This window comes from Scomber scombrus, chromosome 10 (genome assembly GCF_963691925.1).
Source record: "Scomber scombrus chromosome 10, fScoSco1.1, whole genome shotgun sequence".
Taxonomy (NCBI): Eukaryota; Metazoa; Chordata; class Actinopteri; order Scombriformes; family Scombridae; genus Scomber; species Scomber scombrus.
In genome coordinates this window covers 24,715,018-24,740,677 of record NC_084979.1, presented here as the reverse complement: position 1 = coordinate 24,740,677, position 25,660 = coordinate 24,715,018, and the positions used below count along the sequence as shown (strand labels likewise).

At 39.6% G+C, this 25,660-nt stretch overlaps 2 protein-coding genes across 2 annotated transcripts; both read left to right on the top strand.

Moving 5' to 3' along the window:
* Nucleotides 1-431: 431 nt before the first annotated feature.
* emilin3a (elastin microfibril interfacer 3a) lies at nucleotides 432-3,720 on the top strand. Its single transcript, XM_062427136.1, has 4 exons — nucleotides 432-583; nucleotides 729-848; nucleotides 995-1,545; nucleotides 1,769-3,720. The coding sequence occupies exons 1-4, from the start codon at nucleotides 432-434 to the stop codon at nucleotides 3,718-3,720; spliced, it is 2,775 nt and encodes a 924-aa protein (XP_062283120.1).
* Nucleotides 3,721-17,247: 13,527 nt separating this feature from the next.
* On the top strand, nucleotides 17,248-19,359 carry opn7d (opsin 7, group member d). The gene is made up of 5 exons (XM_062427733.1): nucleotides 17,248-17,338; nucleotides 17,455-17,617; nucleotides 18,026-18,153; nucleotides 18,268-18,602; nucleotides 18,871-19,359. The coding sequence occupies exons 1-5, from the start codon at nucleotides 17,248-17,250 to the stop codon at nucleotides 19,357-19,359; spliced, it is 1,206 nt and encodes a 401-aa protein (XP_062283717.1).
* Nucleotides 19,360-25,660: the final 6,301 nt, after the last annotated feature.

Genomic DNA, 25,660 nt, shown 5'->3' with positions numbered 1-25,660 from the left:
AGGAGGCTGAGTGGGAGGAGATATGCAGATGATGCCCGTGGGGCCCTATTAGTGGCGTCTGTAGTCCCCCAAACTCACAGTGGACTGTTGTCACTCTAACAGAGTTCACCACACCCAGAGCCAGCATCAGGGTCAGCATTCACAGGGTGCGTTATAGCTGCAGAGACTGGACTCTTTTTACTGATGTCAATTTTGTAGCCATTTTTCAGAGTTTGTGGGTTTTTGTAATAGATATTTTGTTTTTTCAGAGACCTGAAAATACAACAATTTCCACATCAAGTGAAAGGAGAGGAATATTTAGGGCATTGTATTTTTAAGCGTTACCTACCCTTGATTGAGGAATACTTTTTTCTTCAATGAGAACACCTTCATCCCTGTTTTAAGACTGCGATCACTTAAGCTTTTGACTTTTGAAGCGTGGATATTCCAGGATGCATTTTATGATGGCTGTGAATCCTTTTGTAATAATGACACTATTTTTGTCACTGGGAGAAACAAAGTTCTACAGACCACTCCAGTTCAACCAGTATAAAGCTGGGCTGAGTCAACACCATGGCCAAATGAAACCCACCAGCAGACACAAGTAAGTGCTATTTCTCAAGTTTATAGCATTTCAGATCTTGATTCATATTTTACTTTGAGTGTCAAAATTCTGTATTTTAAAGACAACTATAAATCATATTTTTGTGTCTTTCCTCTCTTGTCATCTTTTCTCTCCTTTATGAAAGAAACCACTGTGCCTACGTCATTGAAAAGACAGTGTCCTTCACCGTGCAAGATGGGGCAGCCCCATATGTAAAAGCTGAGTACAACAAGTGTTCCTGGGGTCAGAAATGTCCAACTCTCCAGTGAGTAAACCACAGTCTTATTTTGACATTTAGCTATAAATGTTTGTCTTAACATAATAAAAAAAATAGTTATTCACATCACTTTTGTTTACAAAATGCCACAGTCAAGTCTATCATTCTGACTGATTGTTGGTTGTTGCCCTCAGGTATCGCCTGATGTACAAGCCATTGTACAAAGTGGCTCATAAAACTGTCACCGAGCTGGAGTGGCGTTGTTGTCCAGGGTACTCTGGTTACGGCTGCATGGAGGGGCCTCCTGCTTACCAACACCCCATGAAAATGATGCCACCATTTAAGGGCCCACAGTATAAAGGTCCCATGTCCAAGGGTCCAATGTTCAAGGGCCCACAGTATAAAGGTCCCATGTCCAAGGGTCCAATGTTCAAGGGCCCACCCATTGTGAAGGCCAATCCATGGAGTCAACCTGAAGGACCTCCCACCAGCAATTTTAACTCTTATCCAATGCATCATTTTGGGCCTGCAAGGTCCCCCTCCTATCCAGACACCTCCTTCGAGACTTATCCATCTGAGCCAGAGCCAATGCCAGACCACCAAGAAGCACATCACTCAGAGCACGAACAAGAACATGAGCATGAGCATGAGCATGAGCTTGAGAACAGCCAGGGACCTGAGGAGCATATCCCAGAGGAAACACCTCCTCCCTCTGGTGGTGAACAGGCGGAGAGTGAAAACATAGGTGTGTCCTAATTCCATGTTATGTATTAATTCTGCTTGTATTTACACTGGATATGTGACAAGGTTAAGTATACTTACATTTTTTTGTCACAAAGTCACAGAATAAATTCCAGCTTTACAAGACGGATTATTTATATTCTTTGAAGATGACTGACATTAATCACATTAAAGCACACATATGCACTGTTTGTCCCAATGTTAACAGCTTTTCCTTCTCTCTTTAGGCCACACTCTAGACAGTGTGACAGAGGAGCGGATATTTCGAATGGAGGAGGATGTGCAGCGTCTGAACCAGGGTTTTGAGACCTTGAGGGGAACTGTGAATGGACTGGAGGATAGCCTACGAGCCTCACTGAGAGAGGACGCCAACAGGATGCTATCAGCCCTGCTCTCTGCTGCCCCTGTTCCTGTTCCTGCTCCAGCTGTAGCCTCTAGTTCATCCATTGTAGGGTTTGTAGAGATTCCTGGGGGAGATCCTGAGACAGAGGGTCTAGATGGTAGCCATGTGTTTCCAGGCCTTACAGAGCTGAATGGAAAGGTAGAAGAGCTCAGGAAAGAGCTGCTCACCAAGACATCAGAGCTGCGGGAACTCAAAGCAACAGTGTTAGGACATGATGGAGCACTGAAGAAGATGTCAAATAGAGCAGGAGAGGTATCAGACTCCACTAGCAATCTTGGGGGAACTAGGGAGAAGTTAATGAATGCCACACTGAGTGCAGCCAGGACAGAAATTCTGGGTGGGTTTGAGAAGCGTGTGGAGAGTGCAGAGGGCCGTTGTGCGGAGAAAGCTGGGGATGTGCTTCGTCAGTGCCAGAGGGAGCAAGGTGAGAGGCAGGAACAGATGGAAGATGCTCTGGTAGAAAGTACCACAGACTTGAGAACAGAGCTGAGAAACATCAAAGTACAGGTCCATGGTTTAAAGACTGCAGAAAGCTGCTCTGGTAGAGTAAGTGGACTGGTTGAAAGGGTGCAGTTGCTGGAAACATCGATGGCAGGCCTCAACCAGTCCCAGGGGCACCTGAGAGTTGAGCTGGGTGGGCACAAGGATCACATAGAGGGGATGCTGGAGGGGCGCCTGGGCTATGTAGAGTCTAAGCTCAACCTGACTGGGCAGCTTAAAAGTCCTGAGTCAGAAAGGAGAAGTGGTGTCCCAGATAAATCTGAGACAGGACATGAACTGGAGGCCAGAATGGAGGGTAAGTTGAGGGCACTAGAAGGCCGTTTACTGACAGCTTTGGAGGAGCTGGGTAATGCCACGGCCCCTGCACTGCTGGAGGGTCATGCTGTTCCCACACTTGAGACAGAGGTGGAGTCACTCCGAGGGAGACTAGAGATGGATGTGGACAGAGTGCAAAAGCATCTGAACAGTCTTGAGATTATGTGCTCTTCTTCCTGTTCCTCACCTCAAACTCCCCCAGCCACCCAGGGAGACTCTGCTGCTGATGCAAGTACTAACCTGGCAGAGGAGCAGAACGTAAAGGGGGTACTGGAAATGCAAGGAGACCGTTTGAATAGCCTCAACATCACACTGCAGGACATCATGAGGCGTCTGACCGTCAGGGACCAACCAGAACGAGCAGAGGGAGATTCTCCCATCGAGGGAGAGCTCACAATCCTCAAGTTCAATGTCCGCTCAGTCAACCATTCCCTGAAAGGCCTTCAGGATTCCCTGACGACAGTGGTCCACGAAGTGGGTAAAGCAAACAGCTCCTGGCATGAGAGAGAGGCACGTATGGCCCAGCAGATGAAGGGTGTGGTCCAGCTGGTTGGACACCAGGCTTCCATGCTCGGGTCAGGGGAGCGCAGACTAACTCGACTTAAGGGTGAGCTGCAGGAGATGAAGAGGCAGCTCGCTGTGGAGGTCCGAGGCTGCCGGAGCACAGCTCTGGGGGTGCAGAAAGAGGTAACTGAGGTTGGAGGCCGTGTTGCCAGTGTGGAGGATCGGTGTAAGGGCCTGAATTACTTGGCAGAAGACCTGGAGAGAATCAGGGAGGAGTTGGAGAAACAATCAAGTGGGCTTCTACTTCAAGTCAATGGGACCCTCTCAAGCCATGCTCAGCAGCTGTCAGAGCTGAGAGGTGAATTCAGAAACTGCACCTCCAAGCTGGAGCCAACACAACAGAGTTTAGAGTTGGACCCTGAGCCAAGACGAGGGGACACCTTCACTTTAAATTAATTCAGTTTGTATGGACAATAAATTTGAACAATGAATGAAAAAGGATCAATATTGTGCAGGTGTAGTGGAAGTCCACTAAAACCTAATCTTATTATTTGTGTTGCAAAACACAAAGGTTTAAAACCTGCACTGAAATAAGGATGGTTTTAGTTAACTCACAGTTTCGCATTACATGAGAAATGAAAATGGCAGCCAATTCTGACTGCAATCATAACATCATACTTGTGCAGAATATCTTTATTGAATCACAAAGATACTACAAATTGTTTGTTGTAATGCACCATAATTTAGAGCCCCAGTGACTGAGGAGGAGATGAACAGCATAAAACTGCACCTGTGTAACTGTATTGTTTCTGTAGAGCTTACAAAAAATCCAAATATGAATTGTTGTTTAACAATGTTTACATGTTGAAGTTTAGTTTTTGTATTTTCTTATGTCTAGACTAGAAATTCCAATGATATTATGTTTTTTATATGGTTTAAGTTCTTGAACATTCATTTAGATTTTGATTGTACGAGTATAATTTCAAGGTTTTTCCAATACTGACAGTCAAATAAATAAATACATTTATTAACTATTCAAGTATTTTCTTGGTTAAAATACTTTCAACAAAAGAGGTGTTCGCTATCTATAACAAATTATATTAAGGACTCTTTTAGTTTAAAAAAAAAAATTGGACTCATTCCAAAGCTGACTTTCAGAAACTAGTCATGTTCTCCTTTAGAGGTGACACGTGCTGATGCAGGGAAGTGGGGAAACCACAAGAGAGCATGAGAGGAGCATACATACTGTTTGCCTGCTGGGAACCAGGGAGGCTTGACTTGGCTATTCTTGCAGAGTACAAATGACAGTAGCCTCCCTGCCAAAAATTAAGTTTATGGGGACAGCCCTTTCTTGCCAGAAGGAAATTACAAATGGTGTTATTGCCAAGGTGATAAAGAAAGACAACCAAGGAGTGTTTCAGTACAGCAGTCTATGTCTCATTCTCTCTCTTGCTCTCTCCCTCTCTCTTTAGGCTACAAACCTACCAGCCGGTCTTTATGCTCAATGCTCTCATTGGACGTTACACTAGGGCTATAGGTGACCTTGCAAATATCCTTCCCCTGTTAGTTCCTGTTCCCCTAACGGACAAACAGCTATTAAAATGACAGCTATGTGGAAGATGAGCTCACTGTTCTGTGAAAACGTTTTAGCCTGTGACATGTGGTGAATAATAACTAAGGAAATGTCACTGAGGACAGAAAAAGATAGACACCAAATGTATGTTGGAACAGCTGAGTGGCAGAGCGATCTAGAGACATAAATATACATCTAGGTACTATACAAGTTTATACACACTGTTAGAAGCAACCTTTCACAGATACTGTAGCCAACTTTTCTTGCTTTAAGTGCAAATATAAACACAAATGCCATGAAGGATAAATAACTGAGTAACAGCGTAGTGTCTATATAAAACATGCCATCCTCTTTCTGCTACACCACACAGGAGTCCCATGTTACCTCTGAGCTCCATTACATTTCTGTCATTATTTGGGTTTTTTATTTTTATTTTTTTTTATTTCATACCGCCCTTAAGTTCACATCTCACACAAACCCAGACGAAAACACATTAATCTTGTTTGTTTCCAAGCAGACACTTGGACAGAAAGGGCAGTCGGGGGCTCTGGTGAATCTGTCTCGTCTGACTCAGAGTCTCTTCACTGTTCACTCATGGATCCCACTCTGAGTTATGCTCCCTGCAAAATCTTGCAGACTGTCACTGTCCGAGGCATGCACCCAAATCACAAAACAAAATCTGGCACAAAGTCAGAGAACAAAGGATATTTGAGGAAACAGAGGACTGTGGTGGTCTCTAATGTGAATCATTTTATATAGTGTCCCGCATTGAAGCTTGAGGTGAAAGGAAAGATTTGTCCCATTATAGTGATGGTCGGAGAACGGTCAGTCTTGATTACAACTGGCTCACATGTGAAGAAGCCCACGTGAGGGTTATTTTAAATCAAGGACACAGAGTTTCAAGGATTTGACAGCAATCTTTATGGTTTTTGCTGGAGCTTTTGTCCTCTATTCTGAACAGATTTTTGTTGAAAAGGCAACACTTTCAACACAATGTAAAATGTAGCATTATAATTTTTTGAAAGATAAATTAAAATATATTAGATGTAAGGATGCTACAGTGGAAACAAAGCACCCATTTCCAAAACTAGCTTTTGTTGTGCCACAAGCAGATAAAGTACTGACTCCTTATCTTTATGTGTCTTGGCTGTGACACATATACAAAAGAAGGATTCCTGCCAGAGTTAGTGCTTAAAATACTATTTGGCTCACTCCTCAAGGTGGAGGGTAGATTATTAAGATGAACAAGGATAGTAAAAAGGAAATTAATTCATGCCTGTGGGAGAAAAATATTCCCCTGACATAAAGATTTTATGAATTGGAAGTACATTAAAGTCTTCTAGATATGTATTGTAGATCTCTGGACTTAATTATTAATTTAATGTACACTGAATGGGCGTTAGGAGCATGACTTGCACAAGGGTCACATGCCTCACAGACAAGCATTCATTTCCCTCTCATAGTCCCTTATAATAACAAAATTTGCATCATCAGATGTTACTTTTAAATATAGTATATAATAGTTTAGTTATCTTTGTTCGCTAATTACATTCAAATACAATACCTATAATATCAGTTCTCGGGATATTTTAACATTATCTGTACCTCTTGTGCACACTGAAATTGGTAAATGTGGTTTCAAATATTTTGCTGCACACACATGGAGCTTCAGAAGAATTTAAAGCTGGATTGTCTTTCATTCAAACTTTTTAAAAGGTTGTATTTACTTGTTGGCAATCATGCTTGTACATGTTTTTCTTAAAGTGAACATGCATGTCTGTGATTTATTTATGTGTCTGTTTACCTATGTATGTGTAAAACTCGTCACACAGGTCTCTCTTGAAAAAGAGATTCATATCTCAATGAGACTACCTGTTTAAATAAAGGATTAAATACAGCTGGTCAGCAATGAGCCTAGCTTAGCATAAAGCCTGGGAGCAAGGGGTTTCCAGTAACTCCCTGTAAAACCACAACGTCATTCTTACATTTTGGATTATGTACAGATTCAACTAATGACATATGACATGTTAATTAGTGAACCTTATAGGTGCTGGTAGGTGTATATTTGAACTTTGTATGTCTGAGCAGTGTCAGGCTAGATGTTTAACCCTTTTGACTCCCAGCTATAGCTCCACACATGATCCACAGACATGAGAGTGGTACTAACAGTATCGCCTCATCTACAGTGAATCTTCGCAAGAAAACCAATATGTGTGGTTCCTAAAATGTCAAACTATTCCTTTAATGACGTTACTGCTTCACTTTGTCATTGTAATAACTTTAAGGTAGTACTTTCTAGCTGAGAACAGATAACCTTGGGCTCTGGGAAATTCTGGAGTTCTCCTTTGGAAACTCATGAAACACAGACACTAAAAAGAGCAATAACTGATGTCTGAAAAGTATTTTCACAGCTGCAGGAGGAATTGAAGCACTGGTTCATTGGATAGACACACTGAGCTGAATGTTGCACCATCAGAAGGGAAATGAAAAAAGCTATCAAATCCTCCATGTTCTTATTATGTCGCCTCAGCATTATGCTCACTCATTCAACATTTATCTATTCTATGTTGTGACAGAGAAGATACATGTTGTTTATATAATATGTTTATTTCACTAAGCATCAAGATGCTTTTTCTTCTGAAAAACCTCTACCAGCATTATCTTCAAGTTTGACTTCTGTCAATCGGTGGGAGGATGTCAAATAAAAGCAACCTTATGAGTGGTTGGCAGCACAAAATATGCACCTCACCTAATTTTCTTTTTACTGTAAATTTGTCTTTTTGACTAAAGTTTGTAATATAATAACTATGATGTAAGTTAGGTTAGCTGAGGTTATGAATGCCAGAGGATATTGCTAGACAAGATTTCTGATATGAATAGTCTAGATTTGATATTTATTTCCCCAACACCTCGAATATGCTCTTCTCATTATTTCTTATTATTCTACACTCCCAATCAAATTACTCACTGACAATAGGCAGACCAAAAATTTCCCAGCCAGCAGCACCAATTAGTCATTATTGCAGTGGCTCATCAGAATAATGTTATAGCCTAAAGTTTGTAATCAAGAATCTCAGGACGTTGAGAGGCAGCCTCTGCACTCAGTCCACTGCCACTGCTAACCTAACAGAGGCCTGGGGGACAGTTTCAGTTTAATATTAAGTAATGGTAATGTGTCATAAAAATAATACTATAGTAATTTATAGCTATCTGTTGTATAGAGCATGTATAGTTGCAGCGAGTACATAGGTGATGCTTAATTGGAAGTTTATTTAATGCCACTCAGTAGTTCTTTTTTTTATCCCCACATTATATTGTCTCGTGACTGAGATCGGTGTCCTCCCAGCAGTGAGTAAATGTTGTGTCTAATCTATAGGTACTTAAAGAAAATTAATTGGAGGATATTAAAGGTCAAACCCAATAGTTTGAACCTAAATAAATTGTTCTCAAAGTCTGACTCTATTGTCCGTTGAGTTTAATTCATCAGCAGCACTGACAACACATTTCTAAATGGCCATTCAGTCCAAAATCAGCCCTGTCGAAACAACACAGTGGGCTGCGTTGGTGAGTGCATATTTTTTCATGTACTGGTGAGTCATGAAATACCAGGAAGTCCTGTTTCAGTAATGGGTCAGTGAACGTGAAGGACCCAAAACACTGCGCAATGGTTTATGATACTCACATACAGGATTTTAAAAATCTGGAAACTGTTACAACGATTGTGAGAGAAATGGTAGAAACACAGTAATCTACCAGGAATGTGCGCTTGCATGTATAACCCCTTTCACACATGAACTACAACCCTGAAACTTTCCAGACATTACCTGGAGGAGCTGTGTGTGTGGATATAAATGTACGAATCAGTCGGACCAGACATTAAACGGACTTGACCCTGCCGGCTACCTGCATGACTATCGGTGCTTTCACAAAACATTTTCACAATGAGATTTTTGATAAATAATCATCAGTAATGTGGATATAATGACTAAGTGGGTAAAGGCAAATAATATAACAGCTAGAACAATCTGGTAAATTCGGAAAAAGGCATCACTTTACTGTAAAGCAGCCTTTAAAACCGGGAAAGAAAACACTTATATAATATCACTATATTACGATATCTAGAATCTAAGACGATATCTAGTCTTTAATCTGAGCAATAACAGTATCATCTCTGGTATATTATCACTCAATAAGACTATTCCTCTTATAAATAATGTAAATAATGTCAGGATTATTTTATTATATATTTGTTACTATTATTGTTCTTATTGTTTTTCGTACTTATTTATTGTTCGTGTTCTTTTTCGTATTGCTGCTCTTCTATTTTACTGTCCACTTGCTGCTGTAATATCTCATCTTATGTCATCACAATATTGATATAAAATTGATATATTGTCCAGCCTAATGTAGAATCCCATGAAAATAAGAATTGTTGTGCTTCTGTTACCTTAGAACGAACCCTTTATATGTACATACAGAGCCCACAATGTAGTGTAATGTTTCTACGGTAGCCCAAAAAGGACAAACCAAACACTGGCTCTAGAAAGCCTCGCTAGGAGTTTCATTCAGTCACTGTAGGTTTTCCTAGATGCTTGAAAAGGGAGGGGTGAGGGGGTTCAACTGGTTGCAATCTCCAACTTCACTGCTAGATGCCACTAAATCCGACACATCGGTCCATTAAAGAGTCTTCACACTGCAGTGGACCAGACTGGCTGTGACACTAAGTTCATCTAAATGTTTCAGAGCGAGCGGCCTGAGAAAGGCTAGGACAGTGTGCGAAGGTATTAATGTGACAGCACTGCTCTTTATGGTTTTCTGACAGCCTTGGCACAGCTCAGCGAGCGAGCCCACGCTCCCTTAAGCAGCTTTCCATGACTGTCAGTCTGGAAGCAGCGCTGCTCCAAGCAAACTGCACAGTTGGGTATGATAAAGTAGGATGACGCAGCGCTGCAGGTGTAGTTCGAATGCTCTCTTATCAGGATCAAATTTACTATGTGACCCAAGATGACACTTTATTTTCTTAAGTGTCTATCCAATTAATTTTGGACCTTTGAATTCAATACACCTAAGAATGCACACATTTAGTCGTTTCAAATGCACACAAACATATTCATTAATTGCCAGTAACACAGTAGCAGCAGTTCACCGAGTTCAACCATAAACTGAGTACGGCTCAATTTTCTGCACTGTAAACTATTAGGGCCATGATGAAAGGTGGTCATAAACTGTCTAGTCTGTCTTAGTCACACCACTCACCACTTCACAAGCACATCCTGCAATATCCTATTCAACTCATATCCTCCTTTATATTCAGAGAGAAATTCTTTCAAATGTTAAATTAGATATCCAGCAAGACATTTATGACTGACAGCCAGTTTTTCTCTCTTCCAGGTCCTGATTACCACCTTTACAATCATGGATACATAGATGTGTGTATACATACAGTAAATACACATTCATACTGTACACACAAATGTATGAGAAGGTTATGAAAAGTGATTCGGGAAAACCATCCACTTACATTTACATGCATAATTTATATGGTGAATCATCCCAAAGTATAGAAACAAACCAAAGTATTGGGGATAAGTATAGAAGGAAAGTATAGTGAGTAAGGATGGATAGAGGGAAATAGGGTGGGGAGTGGTACTTTGAGTCATCAGTGACACTGAGAGCCTGCCAGTATTATGCTGATCTCTCTCTCTCTCTCTCCCTTTCTCTCTCTTTCTCTCTCTGTGGCTGGCCTGGCGTTTCTGTGAGCTTTTCTTTCTACATGAGTGCGACTCAGTGCATCTCCACAATGATGACTGCATACACTGTGTGAGAGAATCAGTGCATGTCCACCTGACTGTATGTGTGTAAGTGTGTGTGTTACAGAAGACCGAGTAGGAGGATACCTTAACCGGACTCTTCAGTGTGAGCCTGAAACAGGTCCAGTACTCGCCCTCCCTCCGCACTCTCTCTCTCTTTCTCACTGTCTCCTGCTCTGTCCCCCCTCACTGTCTCCCTCTCAGTGGCTGTCCAAAGCTCCTCTCCTCTGTGTCCTGCTCTCCACCGGGCCTCCATGAGTTTAACTGACAGGCTTTTCCTCCCTAGAAGGTAAGCAGCACAGCAGTGGGGTGTCTGGTCTGTTTTCTGTGCAATACAAAGAGATTAGACAATAACAAAAAAGGGGGGATCATTGGTGATGACGCATTTCTTTCTTTCTTTTAAAATTTTGCTGATGTTTTTCTTCAGTGGTTGCTGGCAATGTATAATGAAATATAGAAGCTGGATACATTGAATTCTTAATCTCTAGTATTTCTTTCTTCAGTTGTATTTTCTGTGCATAGGTTTGGTAGTTTATTCTGACTTGCACTGGTTGTTATGCAATTCTCCCTCTGAAGTGATAACATCTGGTTGTGTTAAGATTATTTACTGAAGGGCATTCAGTCAAGGTTCAATTCAAATACCATCTCAAGGAAGTGAAAACGGATTGTGCGTGCTGTAATGCTGAATAGATGAAGGCACAGACATCACAGCCAACTTGTGGGATCTCTGGCAGGATTAGTGATGAGATCACTGATCTCTGTAAAAAAAAAAAAATAAAAAAAAAATACTGCTTTTTAAGTCAAAGTTGTAATCGTTGCTACACTGACCATTTTCAAGACAGCCTGCCGACTTGATCTCAAGCTGCTTGCTTGGCATTATACTCCGGTACATTTCTGCCTGCATGCCTGCATGCATCCATGCACCGCCTATTGTTGTGGTGGCTGACTGTACAGACATGTGAATGACGACTCATTTGTTCGTGGGTTTTTACTCTGGCCACACAGTTATAGGAGCAGAACATCCATATTTGTTGACAATGACAGAGTATGATGCCAAAGGATTATGTCTTTCTATCGGATACAACATGATTTAACAAAGTGAATGACCTTCAACCAAACATCAGAGTCAAAAGCAAATAACTAAGGAAAACAGCTGTCTAAACATTTAGCCATCATTGACACAGATATATTTGCTTTCACAGACTCAGTCATACTGTGATTATGTAACATGGATCTGTCATGAAGGGGAAGCAGTTGTAGTAGAATGATGATGACATACTAAGGTGGCAGAATTGTATTTATTTTTTTGCAGTCCTTTGCAGTTGTTGTTCTTCCTACAGTCATCGAAATCAGACACTTTATTTCTCTTGGTTAAGACTAGAGTTTACTTTATGAGCCTTATATAAAAAGCTGGATTATTGATGAAGCACTCAAGAAATCAAAGAATGAAAAATAACAATAATAATAATAATAATAATAATAATAATAATAATAATAATAATATTCGAATGAATCCCCTAAGCATGTGAAATGATCATGTCTGTTGTTTGCGCCAGACTTTTGGTGAAAAACTGTGTGTGAGAAAATCTGATGAATAGGAGTCTCCCATCTCTACAGCCACATCTGTGCCACCGTCGCCCTCCCATCAATCAGACACGTCTAGGTACATTGGTAATTACGTAAACAAATGACAAGGGTAAGGAGGACAGACTAAGTTCTGCAGAAAAAAAAGAAAGAAAGAAAAAATAAATTACAAATAGTTTTCAATCCTCCTTTCCATTTTCGATTTCATTTTCTTGTTTGTTGAGAAATTGTGAGAAAAAACGTATTGATTGTTAAGCTCCCAATCTGCTGCATGAAAAAGCCACTTTAAAAGATATTGTCCAAATAAGGCAACAAAAACACAAAAAACAAACACAAGTTGACTTTCTAAGGCTCCATAAATTCTGTATGTTTCATGACACAAATCATGTCAAAAATTAAATATTTGCACAGTCAACAGGTGACGGCTGATTCATGGTCAGATTACTGCAATGCTGTGCATTTTGAAAACATTATGTTTGATGGACATTGCACAATCTGATTAGTCTCCAAAGTCATTACGTAAGATATGTCACAGCACACCCTGCAATGTTTGGAGGAGTTGCTTCCAACCACTCTTTGTCATGCTGCTAAAACACTGTGTAAATATTGCACTGTGATGGCGAAGCGCTTGTCACTGTCAGTCACTCTCAAATGAGGAGGCAGTTTACACGCAGCAAGGGTGAATCCAGTCCTCTTCGATCTTGCAAAAGGTCTCACAATGCCTGCAGGGGATGTGCCTCACAGAAGACTGTGTGTCATACATATTAAAGCAAAGGCCTGTTTGTAAAAAAAAAATGCACTACTGAGTGGACCACAGGCTTAATAAAATACCAACAATGTTTGCACGAAAGTATTGATATTTTTGTCTGACTGCAACTAATAGAAACAAATTGCAATCGCAACATTAAAATATTAAAATTGAGCAGCTGAATGGGTTTTCCTTTTTCATTTTTTAAGATATGAGCATAAATAATAAGGAAATGTACATTACTTTTAAATCAACCAATGAAAATGCTAAAGGGTCAAGGCAGGTTCATCAACCCAAGCGTACAAGATACGATGTGGCACTTCAGATTCAGAAGCACAAATATTTTATGATTCATAATGTCACAGGCACAAACACTGAGGGCCGTTAATGTAACATCACAACGATGATGAACTGGAATACGCTTTTTCTAAAGATAAAATCAATAATACCAAGGCCACCATTATGCTCTGTACAAGCTGTGTCCGCTGAAGGATAGCGATGTCAGATAATATAAAACCGAAAAGTCTGATTTCATTTGGTTTCTGATTCAGGAACAAATGAAGAACATCTAGTTTTAGAAATACTAGTTTCATTATATTTAAGGGTCAGATTTAAACACAAGTTAAAGATTGAGCTACTCTACCAGCTGCCAATCTCACAACACTGTACAGATACTGATATTGTAACTGTCACTGCTCATGAATTCATGCATGGGTTCCCTTTGCCGTTTCGCTTAGACACCCCGACGTGCCTGTCAGCCTTTAAATGACTGCTTATCTCCTCTGACTACAGACATTTAATGGTTTTAAAAAGCACTCCTAAATTCAGTGGCAACACATGAATCTCATATGCAGCTGGGAAACCCGTCATAAAACCTACAGATTACTTTTCATCCTAACAAAAGCAGTACATTTCAGATAGATCAATCTAAATACTTTCCTCAGTAAATCACACAACCAGCTGAGGTTGACATTGCATATTGACAGGAAACTTGTGTGAATCCTTAAATGTATTATTATAGCGTAAATACTGTAAGCTGAGTCAGCTGGCAACATACTGCACGGTTTACTTCCCACATCATCATCCAGAGGTCAATGTCCGTGTTCCTGTCTCAAAGGCATCCAATTAATCACAGCTGAACAGAAGAGTTATTCAGCCGGGCTCAGAGACATGATAGCTGTGGTGTCACTCTCAAAATACTCAATCTGTCAGAGTGGACCAAAGGCACAGTTCAGCCAGTTAAGCTCTGCCCGGCTCTGTCAGTCCACCTCATCCCTCTCGATTTCATACTCGCCTGGCTGACGGTCGTCTTTAGTTTTGTCCACCTGGTTACATAAAACGTGTTCAGATACAAAAGATTGAGTTCAGCGGTAGAGATACATTTGATAACGATGTCACATACACTGTGTTTTTGTTGTTATTAATGAGAGGAGTTTGTTAAAATATATAATTAAAAAGGCCAAAAGGCTTCTAAATTATGCTGTATGGGGCAGTTAAAAAAAAAATTGAGGGAAATATTGCTCACTCGGGCTTAGTGGATAACTGGAGCATGAAGACCAACACATATGACAGAGAGAGAGAGAGAAACATCCACACAATCAGTCCAAATGTTGTTTTTATTGATCAAAGCTTTCAGTCTTCCAGGTATGACTGTTTCTGACCAAAAGTTTGCAAGAGATCAAACATCTTTTGCAAATTGTCATGTGAAATACTTTTGTCTTTTGGTATTTTGTAATAATACAGCTGTGTATATAAGAATACAAAATATGCTTTAGGCACAAGACGGGTGACAAATTAAAAAGGGAAAACCAACATAAAGTGCCTTCGTAAGGTGTTGGTCCACCATGTGTCACCAGAAAAGCTTCAGTGCTCCTTAGCTAATCTCTGAACTCTACTGGAGGAATGAGCACCATTCTTCCAAAAGATAATCCCTCTTTTGGTGTTTTGATGATGGTGGTGAAGAGCGCTGTCAAACACGTTGGTCTGAAATCTCATGTGTCTCAAAGTGTTTAATCTCATGAGATCTGGTGACTGTGAAGGCCAAACATCACATCATTTTTTATCTAACCATTCAGTGACCCTGTGTGGCCTGTATATGGGATATATGATAAAGGTGATCACTTAGCACAACTTTGTATTGATTTACAGTAACTCTCCCCTCTAACAGGATAAGTGGATCCAAACCATGCCAGCAAACCCCCCCCCCACGGCATAACAGAGTCACCGGATCCCCCTACTGTAGGGGTCAAACATTTAGACCTGCACCGTTCTCTTGGTGTACAAAACAACTGAGGATGACTCATCTAACCATATCACTTTTTTTCCAAAATCTCTGTAGACTAGTGTTTCTTGCACCACTGAATTCTCAAATGTGCATTCATCTCTGTAATGAGGGGTTTATGCACTGTAGCCCTATTATAATAACCCTCTCTATGTAATTGCCAAGAGACAATTCTTCCTAAGACAATCTGATCACGTCCTGCATTCATATTCTTAGTCACCTGAAGAAGAGTTGCTCTTCCGTTTTTACTTACGCCACACTAATGCACAAGCATCACGGTCATCAAATGTGCGCTGTCAACCGCAATTTCCAACTCTATTTACTGATGTCTTTACCATAAATGTAAATACAAATGTCACTTTACTCACTGTCCCTATTGAAACAGCAGCCAGTTGAGCAGTCTTTGTGACAGAGGCTTACGCCATCCGTGCCCCAACAATGAACCCTCTTTCAACATCACTTAGGTCTTTTCTTCTTGCTGTCTTGATACAAAATGACAAAAGGGCCTGCTTAGCATTTTTATACCTGCCACAGAGCATGACCAGATGTTAATTGCTTAATTGTACCATTCAGTGCACCTAACCCTAACCCTAGGTAAACATATAGTATTAAGATGAGACAAAGACAAGAAACTATAAATTAAAACCAAAACAGTAAAGTTAGAGTCACATGCAGCCTATTAAACCTATCATCCTAAATGATTCTGCTTATCTTCCAGCATGTATATAAATATTAATAAATCTGTGACAAACGACATACGGCCAGTATTGGCTTGTGGTCTTGGAAATCCATTCAATAGCCGACATATTTTTTATTGATGTGATCCTTCATTTGCTGACACCACAGTGAAGTTCTTGCTTTCAGGACGCATTAAAACTGGCCATAACTACTTTCTCTGCTGAGTCGCTGACACTCAGACTGACTGGACGTTTCGTCATTGACTGGCGTGCTGACTTGCATAGTAATGAAGCCTTATTCTTTACCCTGTGTGATTGGCTAAGTCCTTGAGAGCCAATGTTGCCTCTGAAATAGCTTTAACAGCATGCTCCAGTATTACTCCAGATTCATCCATGCATACTGCTTTCCTCTCTGATTTCCATTTTATTTTCCAAGTGATGCACTGAATAACAATCATATTCATGTTTGCAGATAGCTTGGCAAGAAGATACTAGATTATGAGTCTAGCTCATAACAAAGAGCACGAATGCCTCAGACATGCTTCAACTGATGCCACGAAGACGCTATTACAATTCTTCAAACAACCTGTTAGGTTAATTTATTAGCCCTGAAGTGCCTCTAAAAAAATCTTGGGCACCTGTCAGCTCTTGGTCATGGCAGAGTGAACAGTCTTACCTCCTGCTCATTAAATATCTGTTCTTCCTGGTCTTCTGTCTCTGTTGCATTTGCACTTTTCTCTCTGTGTGCGAGCTTGCATCATGTGTAAACATGTGTTGGCTGAGGACTTCTATCCTTTTCCCCGACCGAACAAATTTAAGCATTTTTATCTTAATCGCCACTGTTTTTTGGGGGGTTTTTCATCTGACTCTCATCATGTCATCTCCTATTCCTGCTGTAAATCCTGAAAGGGAAAGTCTTTCTAATTCTTTCCATCTGTCAATCCAGCTTTGTATATTATTTCTATTTATTACAACTCACCCTCATCTTCTGTGAAGGATTATTTTTTATTTAAAGAAGCCTTTTCATTTATCTCTACATCTGCTCCAGCACCACCCTAATACAACTGTGCAACAAATCCTGCAAGAAAGCAGAGTTTGCAGTACTCAATTTATAATAGTATATATTTGGTTTCCATTATTGAGATGAGGCAGTGAGGTAATAGTTTTCGCTGCTATACTATACTATATATACACACATGTGCTACAAGAGTCTACAAGAACATCTTGTAGTATTGAGTTTGGATAAATTCTTCTAACATTAATACATTATTCACATTTGACTGGTCTGTGTGTTTGCCTTCACTTTCTAGATGGGAAATGCTTCAGACACGTCTGCTGTGTTTGCCTCCACCATCTCCAAGGAGCACGACATCTTCATGGGTTCAATCTACAGCATATTTTGTAAGTCCGCACAACCGGCCAGTCTCTGGCTGTTTTGATCCTTCGCTGACTCCATACATGCATAATGAATCCCTGCAGGATCACAATCTCTAGCCAGACTCAATCTCTTTTGCCAGGTGTACTGTCCCTCATGGGAAACTGCATTCTGCTACTTGTTGCATATCACAAGTGGTCAACCTTGAAGCCGGCAGAGTTCTTTATCATCAATCTCTCCATCAGTGACCTTGGGATGACGCTCTCTTTATTCCCACTGGCAATACCATCAGCTTTTTCACACAGGTATCTCATATTACTCCCTTTCCTCTCTCATCTGTCTTTATTATTTAATCCTGAAAGAATTTATCAATGAATTACTTAGTCGATCGCCATAAAACTAACCTTTCTCTTCTAGCAAAAAATGCTAACAATGTCTGTTCCCAGCTTCTCAGTTGTGAGGATTTTCTACTTTTCTGTTTCTTATAACACAGTAAACTCATGTTTGGGTTTTGGATTGTTGGTCGGACAATACAAGCTTGCTGAAAATGTCAACTTAAGCTTTGGGAAATTGTGACCGACATTAAAAGACCAGACAATCAATCAATTAATCAAGAACATAATAGGTAAACATAATGGAAATAATTGTTATTTGCTGCCCTAGTCTCCATCTTACAGTCCCCTTCCTTTCTTTCTTCTTTTTTCTGTGTACAGGTGGCTGTTTGGAGAAATTGTCTGTCAGCTCTATGCAATGTGTGGAGTGCTGTTTGGTCTATGCAGCCTGACTAACCTCACAGCCCTCTCCTTAGTGTGTTGCCTTAAAGTCTGCTCCCCCAATCATGGTGAGAGGATTAATCAAATATAATAAACATAATGTTGCCAACAGGACTGTGTCCAAAAAAAAGAGACCACAAAGCAAAACTGCTAACATCTCTTTCTCTCTCCTCTCTGACCAGGTAACAAGTTCTCCTCGTCACATGCCCGCCTCCTGGTGGCTGGAGTGTGGTGTTACGCATCCGTGTTTGCTGTAGGCCCCTTGGCACAGTGGGGACAGTACAGTCCTGAACCTTACGGCACAGCCTGCTGCATTGACTGGCATGCACCCAACCACAAGCTTTCAGCTTTGTCTTACATTGTCTGCCTTTTTGTCTTTTGCTATGCACTGCCCTGCACCGTCATTTTCCTCTCCTACACTTTCATTCTGCTGACAGTGCGGGGGTCACGTCAGGCCGTCCAGCAGCATGTGTCACCGCAGACCAAGACCACTAATGCACACGCTCTCATTGTCAAGGTCAGAGGATATGACTGTCGCTTCAGCATCAGTGATTTCAGGTTTTGCAGTATTTGAGTGAGATGGGAGAGAATAAATTATTCAACTTTAATTAATGCTTTCTATGTGTGTGTATGTGCAATCACAAATAAGGGAATTGTACTAAAGATTGTTTGATAATTTGTCACTGGTATGACACAAAGAAAATCTTTTGCATGTCTGTATGTTTTTGTGGTATGTGTATCCATGTATGAGTGTCTGCTTGTGTGTGAATGTTTCTTTTCCATAGCTCTCAGTAGCAGTGTGTATAGGCTTCCTGGTGGCCTGGACCCCATACGCTGTTGTGGCCATGTGGGCGGCTTTCGGAGATGCCACACGGGTTCCTCCTGCTGCATTTGCCCTGGCCGCCATTTTTGCGAAGTCTTCAACAATCTACAACCCAATGGTTTACCTGCTGTGCAAGCCCAACTTTCGCGAGTGCCTCTACAGAGACACATCTATGTTACGACAGAGGATCTACAGGGGGAGTCCACAGTCAGATCCAAAGGAACATTTCAGATACACCTCCCAACGCAACACGGACAAGAGTGTTTCCACGCGTTTCTCAAATGGACAGCAGGAGAGCTATGGGGCATGTCTGCACTGCGCTGACAACAACAATGCAACGCTGTGTCATGCGACGACACCCCAAAGGACTGCGTGCATCCTGACTGGATCCAACTACAGAGAGGTGACAGTTAGCCAGCTGTCGGCCAAACCAGAGGCTGATTTACTCTAGTGGTACAACCTCCTTCTCTCATGAAGCAAACAAGACAGGACAAGTGCTCACAAAGACGGAGATTACTGGGCACGGTCAGCCAAAACAGGGTCTGCACAAACCGGTGTACAAGTTATAACGAGCGTGTGTCACAAAGACTCCACAGCATGACAACACGGGTTCTCAAGGACCTTGACTCATAAATAGATCCTTCATTGTGAAACTTCATCTTCATCACTTCATCTGGGAAGATTTTCAGCTGAGATTTATACTTCTAAATGTTTTGATGTCTACTTCTGTGTCACTTTGTTTCCTGTTTCATTTTAATGTTAAACTGGATTCTGAAGGAGCGGGTAATGAGACAGGACGACACCTGCAAGAATCAAGGTTAATTAGGCCTTTGTATGACATTTTAAAGCAGCTCGTTATCTTTTGCATAAAAGGGGAGAATGTTACTTAATGTGACGAAAAATTTTGTCCAAACCAAACAAATTCTCTGAAAATAAACTTTTCGAATTGTTGTAATGGATTGTGAAGGAACTGAGATGACGATACAGTTTAGGCTCCTTCCTAAAAGCAAGACTAATGGATTAATATGGAACCATTAAGAACAGTTTTATTTGGGTTTGGCCACACAGAGTGTGTGTAACTGTTATATATATGCGTACAAGCATATACATATATATTTAAGTGATACTCGTCCCAAAATGATCAAGTATTCATCCCCTGTAGGCTTGAATGTTACTACGGACATTTTGACCTTGTTGCCACTGCAAATCATTTTAACAGAGACACACAACCAAACTGACAGCTGCTGTTTTCAGTGAGGAATGAAACCACCAACTTGTAACAGCCGCTTTTCAACCCTACAGTGGCTAAGTATGTGATACTAAAAGAAGACCGATTTAAGGTGGTGTGTCATTGTCACGAAGAGGCGGGTATGAAACTATTGTGCCACGTAGCCTGCAATCATCCTACGAACTGTAGACAGCTCAACGAAACCAGCAAAATTGAGTTTGCACAAGCCGTTTCTTGAAAGAGAGATATTCTAATTTGGACGCTGACAAAAACTGGGACAGGAGGTCAACTTCATCTTGTGTTTTTAATTATGACAGAAAAATTTGAATTTAATTGAGTGAAAACCAACCCCAAGTCGCTCTATTTCTTAAGGAGGATTCCTTAACTCTTACGTTGCCCTCAGTTCTAAACTTGATTTCAGCTTAATAAGATCTTGATTGGTAAATACTAAAAGTAATCGGCTTTGTGAAGGAAACACACCTCTTACTAACATGAGTGACACACACAACATCTCAAAAAAACATCTGCAACAAATCTGCTTTAGAAAAAAGGAAGAATTTGAGGAAGTTCTGTTTAGTTTTTTCATTGTCATCTAATTAAAAAACAGCAGAAAAAAGTAGCCCCTAGTAGTGAAAATATTTGAAGCTTCTTGGTTACAAAGACTGACTTTTCTAATTATTGTTTTAAACAATTTGTTATTGATGCTTTTGGTTAGCATGAATTGACAGTAGCACACACAGCAGTGTCTATAATCTCTTATATTTTACATTAGATTATAGACGCTCGTGTTTGTCTTCTGCTCTTTATTTCAAAATCAACCAAACAAATAATTAAGCAGTCAATTAGTAGCAACCATGTCTGACCCTGCATGTACTGTTTCCCTACAAACTAACAACAAAAAAACGGTGCTTTGCTGTTTGCTACGTTTAATTCTGATTTCCCTTTTTAATGTGGTACTGTTTTATGTGACTTCATGTACACAAAAAAAACAATGTACTGTATGTTTTGATATCATCATCAAATTGATGACCATATCAAATGTAAAACCAAATATTGTGCAGCTTTTTTTTTTTTAAGATATTAAAATATTAAAGAATTGTTGTGGTTCTTTTTTTCTGGAGAAACAGAAACTTGCATTGTTACAATTCAAGTAATTATATTCTTCTCTGGCACACAGTATCCATTATTTCTTGTGAAAAACAATTCGATATTTAAGGATCCATAAAAAATTGAGAAAATACACCTACCGTATGTGATTAGATTTTAATCATCTGTGATGAAGGGTTGCTTTGGAAACTATTCATTAACTTGACAGCACACCAGTTTCAAATTCACAGGCACCCTAATGTTATGCAAAGGAGTGACTTGACATTAGTGGTATTGGTGGCATGTTGGTATGGTCTGTTAAATATTCTACAGGATGTCTGCAGGACTTTATAGAGGCTGAATGAAATCTACTCTGACTCTTTAAAAAACTGTTAGTGCTTCATAAGACACATGAACTGAAAAATAAAGACAACCAAATATGCTGCTTGCAGACACTTCACTTTTGACGTATTAGCTTCACTGCCCACAAAATTGTCTTAATTGTAAAATACATAAATAAATCCATCAACCTTTTGTATCCACTGACAGTATTTATTGACCAAACTCTTTGTTCACCAAGCACTCAGAGGTGAAACACTGTCACTCACTTAACAATGGCCTAAGTAAAATGTTTTAATGGATGTTTAACTTGTTAGATTGAGCATGCTTAATAAAAAAGGGCAATCTACTCAAGGGCTGAAAGACTTCCCGTTTAATATAATGCTTCACTTTTGGCTTTACCATAAAATGGAGAAGCTTTAACATTTCTTTGTTTGCTACTGAGACAGCTTTTTCGGAGGAGTATCTCTGAGCACACTGGCCAAAATCATGATGACAGCGAAGCTACAGCTGAGGGGGTTGCCAGCACTTTGAGGATAATATGCATGTGCATCCAAAAGCACATATAAGAAAGCCCATCGGATGTTATATCTCAGGAATATAAAACAGACATATTTATATCAGTATCTGCTGAAGCAATCCTCTTCCATCACGGATGAATTGAACTGAAAATGAAAAACAACAGTGCCAACAGGGAGCCCAAGCAAAAATGTGTGAAGGATCAACTTAGATGAAAAGTCATTTATTTTTCCCCCCAGTGTTAAAAACAAGTCTGGAGGATAAGCTTTTCATTGGCAACCAATATGGGGAAGCAGTGAGATATAGCCAGAGGAGGAATTAAAAGAAAAATAACTGATAAGGCACATATTTTAGAGAAAACTGGCTGAATAATGCTGCATGGGCACCCATACAGTAGCTCAATATATTTATATATATGGCTGGTTTTTGACTACTGTGAGCAGAGTAAGCTTTAATTCTAAAGGCAACCATGGTAAACACAATTATAGATATTACCCGCTATTGTTTTGCCATCGCAGAGAAAGTGAGAGTTTATGCAGCACATCACCTATATATTAAAGAAATTTGAATTAAGAGTCACTTCAGAAATAATGAATACTGAAAGATGACATTGTTTTGCACATCCTGATTTTCATTTGAATTTCCTCTTTACAGTTTTGTCCTGTTTCCCCCCAAGTTTCCTTAAACCTCTGTCTCTTCATGCTGAGTCACAGTGTTTGAAATCCCCACCACGACTTGCCATACCAGCTGTTCTTGTGCAACAACATGACCCCAGGCAACGTGTTCACAAATGTATCTTGGCGTGTTTAATTCTCGGCCCGAGATCATTGACTCAATGGTGACTTCAGGGCATTTTTTCTCTCTTAAGTATGTGAGAGACAGAACGTGTGTGAGAGAGAAATAGATTAAAAGGAACATCTCTATGTTTAGGCTGCTTTACCCTACCTCTTCTCTGCAAAGTTCACAGTCATGTGTGAAAGGTTCATCTTGATGTCAAGCCTGCACCCCCCTGTAATAATCAAAATGTAACATATTAGAAACTAACAATGTTATTTATTGGTTTTTAAATCAACAGGCAAAATGAGACAGTAGCACACATACAGCATAACACAGAATAAAAGGTTGTTATGAGGTAACATTCATATATATTGTCAAATTATTATTATTAATTATTATTAAGTTAATTCATGTAAATCAGATGAAAATCCTGAGCACAACTACAAGCTTATCCATTAAACAAGGTGTTGATCTGGAGCAGCAATAATGTGGAAAAACAATGAGCCAAGAAAGGATTTGTAATCAAGTACAACTAAACTAATAAATGAGAACAATCTAGACATGCCTTGTGTGCGCTGCAATTTCTAGGGACTCTATTTCCAATTATTTCTTGGTTAAAAAGTTCTGATACTTGTTCAGCATCTTGTTTTATGTAGATGATCCACTTTTCCCAGGTTCGTATATGCTATGGTGTGAATATTAGATCAAATTACTTTGAAAAGCGAGCTCATACAGTGCCAAACAAACACCTAATTAACTCTGCAGCTCTTTTAGCCACTTTCAGATCTTAATTCAGCTCACACAAAGATTTTATGTTCAAGTCTTAAAACTCTCATCAACTCCCTCATGTTAGACCAATAGGTGGCCAGTTGGATGTTTAACGGTTTGTTGGTCAAAACAAGGCGTTACCTTGGGCTCTGGCAAAATGTGATGGTGATATTTTCACGGACCACCCACTACCATAAACAGAGCATTAATTAATAGTAAAAATAATTGGTGCAGTGGAAACAGCTCTTTGACACCATCTCAACAATTTGTAAGTCCCCCTCCACTTAAAAAACATGGTTTTCATCTTGTTCCTAAAACTGAATATTTGAGCTTCACTCTTCAGAATGATATATGTGCAGAGTTTGACACTAAAATACTTTTTTCACATCCATCTGTTGAAAGTGGAAAGTTTCTCAGGTTCATTGCAAAAAATTTGATTTTTAGGGAAGGGCCTACAAGATGATTGATGATTTATCACAAATAGTGCAAATCCTGGTCCAATGTTCAACTTACACAAGTGTGAGGTGGAAACTTGAAGCCTGCAGTGCACAAGCACTGATGATGGATTTTATAGATGAAGTAGGAAATGTCTTGTGTCCAGCAGTTACATTTTTAATTTACAAAAATGAATAATTATAGATTTTGGAAATTAATGCTTGAGATTGAATAGTTTTAATGATTTTAACAATATAATTTAACTTTTTTTTTTGAAAAACCATATCAGACACAAATTATTATGCAAAGTAAAGTGTTTTATGTACATGTTAAAACATCTTTAGAGGGGATATTTGAACATTGTAACTTATTTTTTAAAGCAGAGCTGTTGTGTTTGGTCACATTACTGTAAATTGTAGAAGCCTTGTCGTATATTGTTGTTGTTGTGACACCTCTTAAAAGCCACTATTGCATTTTATCCATAAATATGTAATGAGAGGTTAAAAAAAAGACATTAATTATCCAATTGTGACAGGTTGTTGCTTCCTAATGTAGCTGGGTCTGTATGTGTCAGTGTGCTGAGGTGGCCAGGCCAAGGCCAATGCACTTAGTCTGTATCTCAGTGGCTGACTAAGTGCTTATGCCCTGCTGCCCTCTACTGTACACACACAGAAAAACATGTGGTAACAACTACCAGTCTACAACCAAACCACTTATGCTTAGTATGGTTTTAAAAATATTGATTAAATCTACATTTCTGAACCCAACATCAATTCTGATCATTTTTAAAGCTCCTATACATCAACAGTCAGATGTTTTTAAGTGTGTTACCTGATCAGGGATCTTCACTGAACTGTGCAGGACTGAAATCTCCTTCCCTCTCTTGTAGGCTTCATTGCACCTGTTAAGGCAGAATAATACCTTTATCATTCTTATTGGCACATGTTACATAATGTAATTCACAGCACACCCCAACCCAACTTTCACCCAATTAGAGGTGATCAGTCAGGGTAACTAATAACACCTGTGTGGGCGTACAGTGCATTTAAAGCCTCCACTATTACACATTTGTTACACAAAACATAAACAAGAGCTACTTAACTTGTAAATCATGAAAAAACTCAATTCATACTAATTTCTACAATTTGCATTAAGTACATACAATATGCTTGCAAAAAAGGGCTTAATGAATTTTTATTATTGACTGCTTTTGGTGAACATTTGTAACTTACACCTAAGTGTACAGGTGGGAATTTCAACTATTATATAATGTGTGTTTTTTCATACAGCAAAGAGTAAGCTGTCAAAAACTGAAAAATTAGATAAAACTGCTTAAAAGAAACTAGAATTACAAACTGTGGAGATTATGATACCACAACATTCACATAGCAATCTGACCAGATGAGGTAAAGGTGGTAGGTTAATAATTAATAGTCCATTTAGGTGCATCAAAAGACTGAAGATAGTAATTAAATTAACTACGGTATAACCTTTTCCATGAGGCTATTCTAACACATTCACTTAGGTTAACAATTAATTTAAAACATGTTCAAAAGTTATTGATCATGACTTCACACTCCATTCAAATGTTAAACAATTA

Bases quoted from the DNA above. Each gene is read 5' to 3' on its own strand.
- opn7d (XM_062427733.1), top strand. From the start codon at position 17,248: ATGGGAAATGCTTCAGACACGTCTGCTGTGTTTGCCTCCACCATCTCC. The intron at 17,339-17,454 runs GTAAGTCCGCAC...CTCTTTTGCCAG, and splicing joins TTCAATCTACAGCATATTTT to GTGTACTGTCCCTCATGGGA. The intron at 18,603-18,870 runs GTCAGAGGATAT...TCTTTTCCATAG, and splicing joins CACACGCTCTCATTGTCAAG to CTCTCAGTAGCAGTGTGTAT.
- emilin3a (XM_062427136.1), top strand. From the start codon at position 432: ATGCATTTTATGATGGCTGTGAATCCTTTTGTAATAATGACACTATTT. The intron at 849-994 runs GTGAGTAAACCA...TGTTGCCCTCAG, and splicing joins CAGAAATGTCCAACTCTCCA to GTATCGCCTGATGTACAAGC. The intron at 1,546-1,768 runs GTGTGTCCTAAT...TTCTCTCTTTAG, and splicing joins GGCGGAGAGTGAAAACATAG to GCCACACTCTAGACAGTGTG.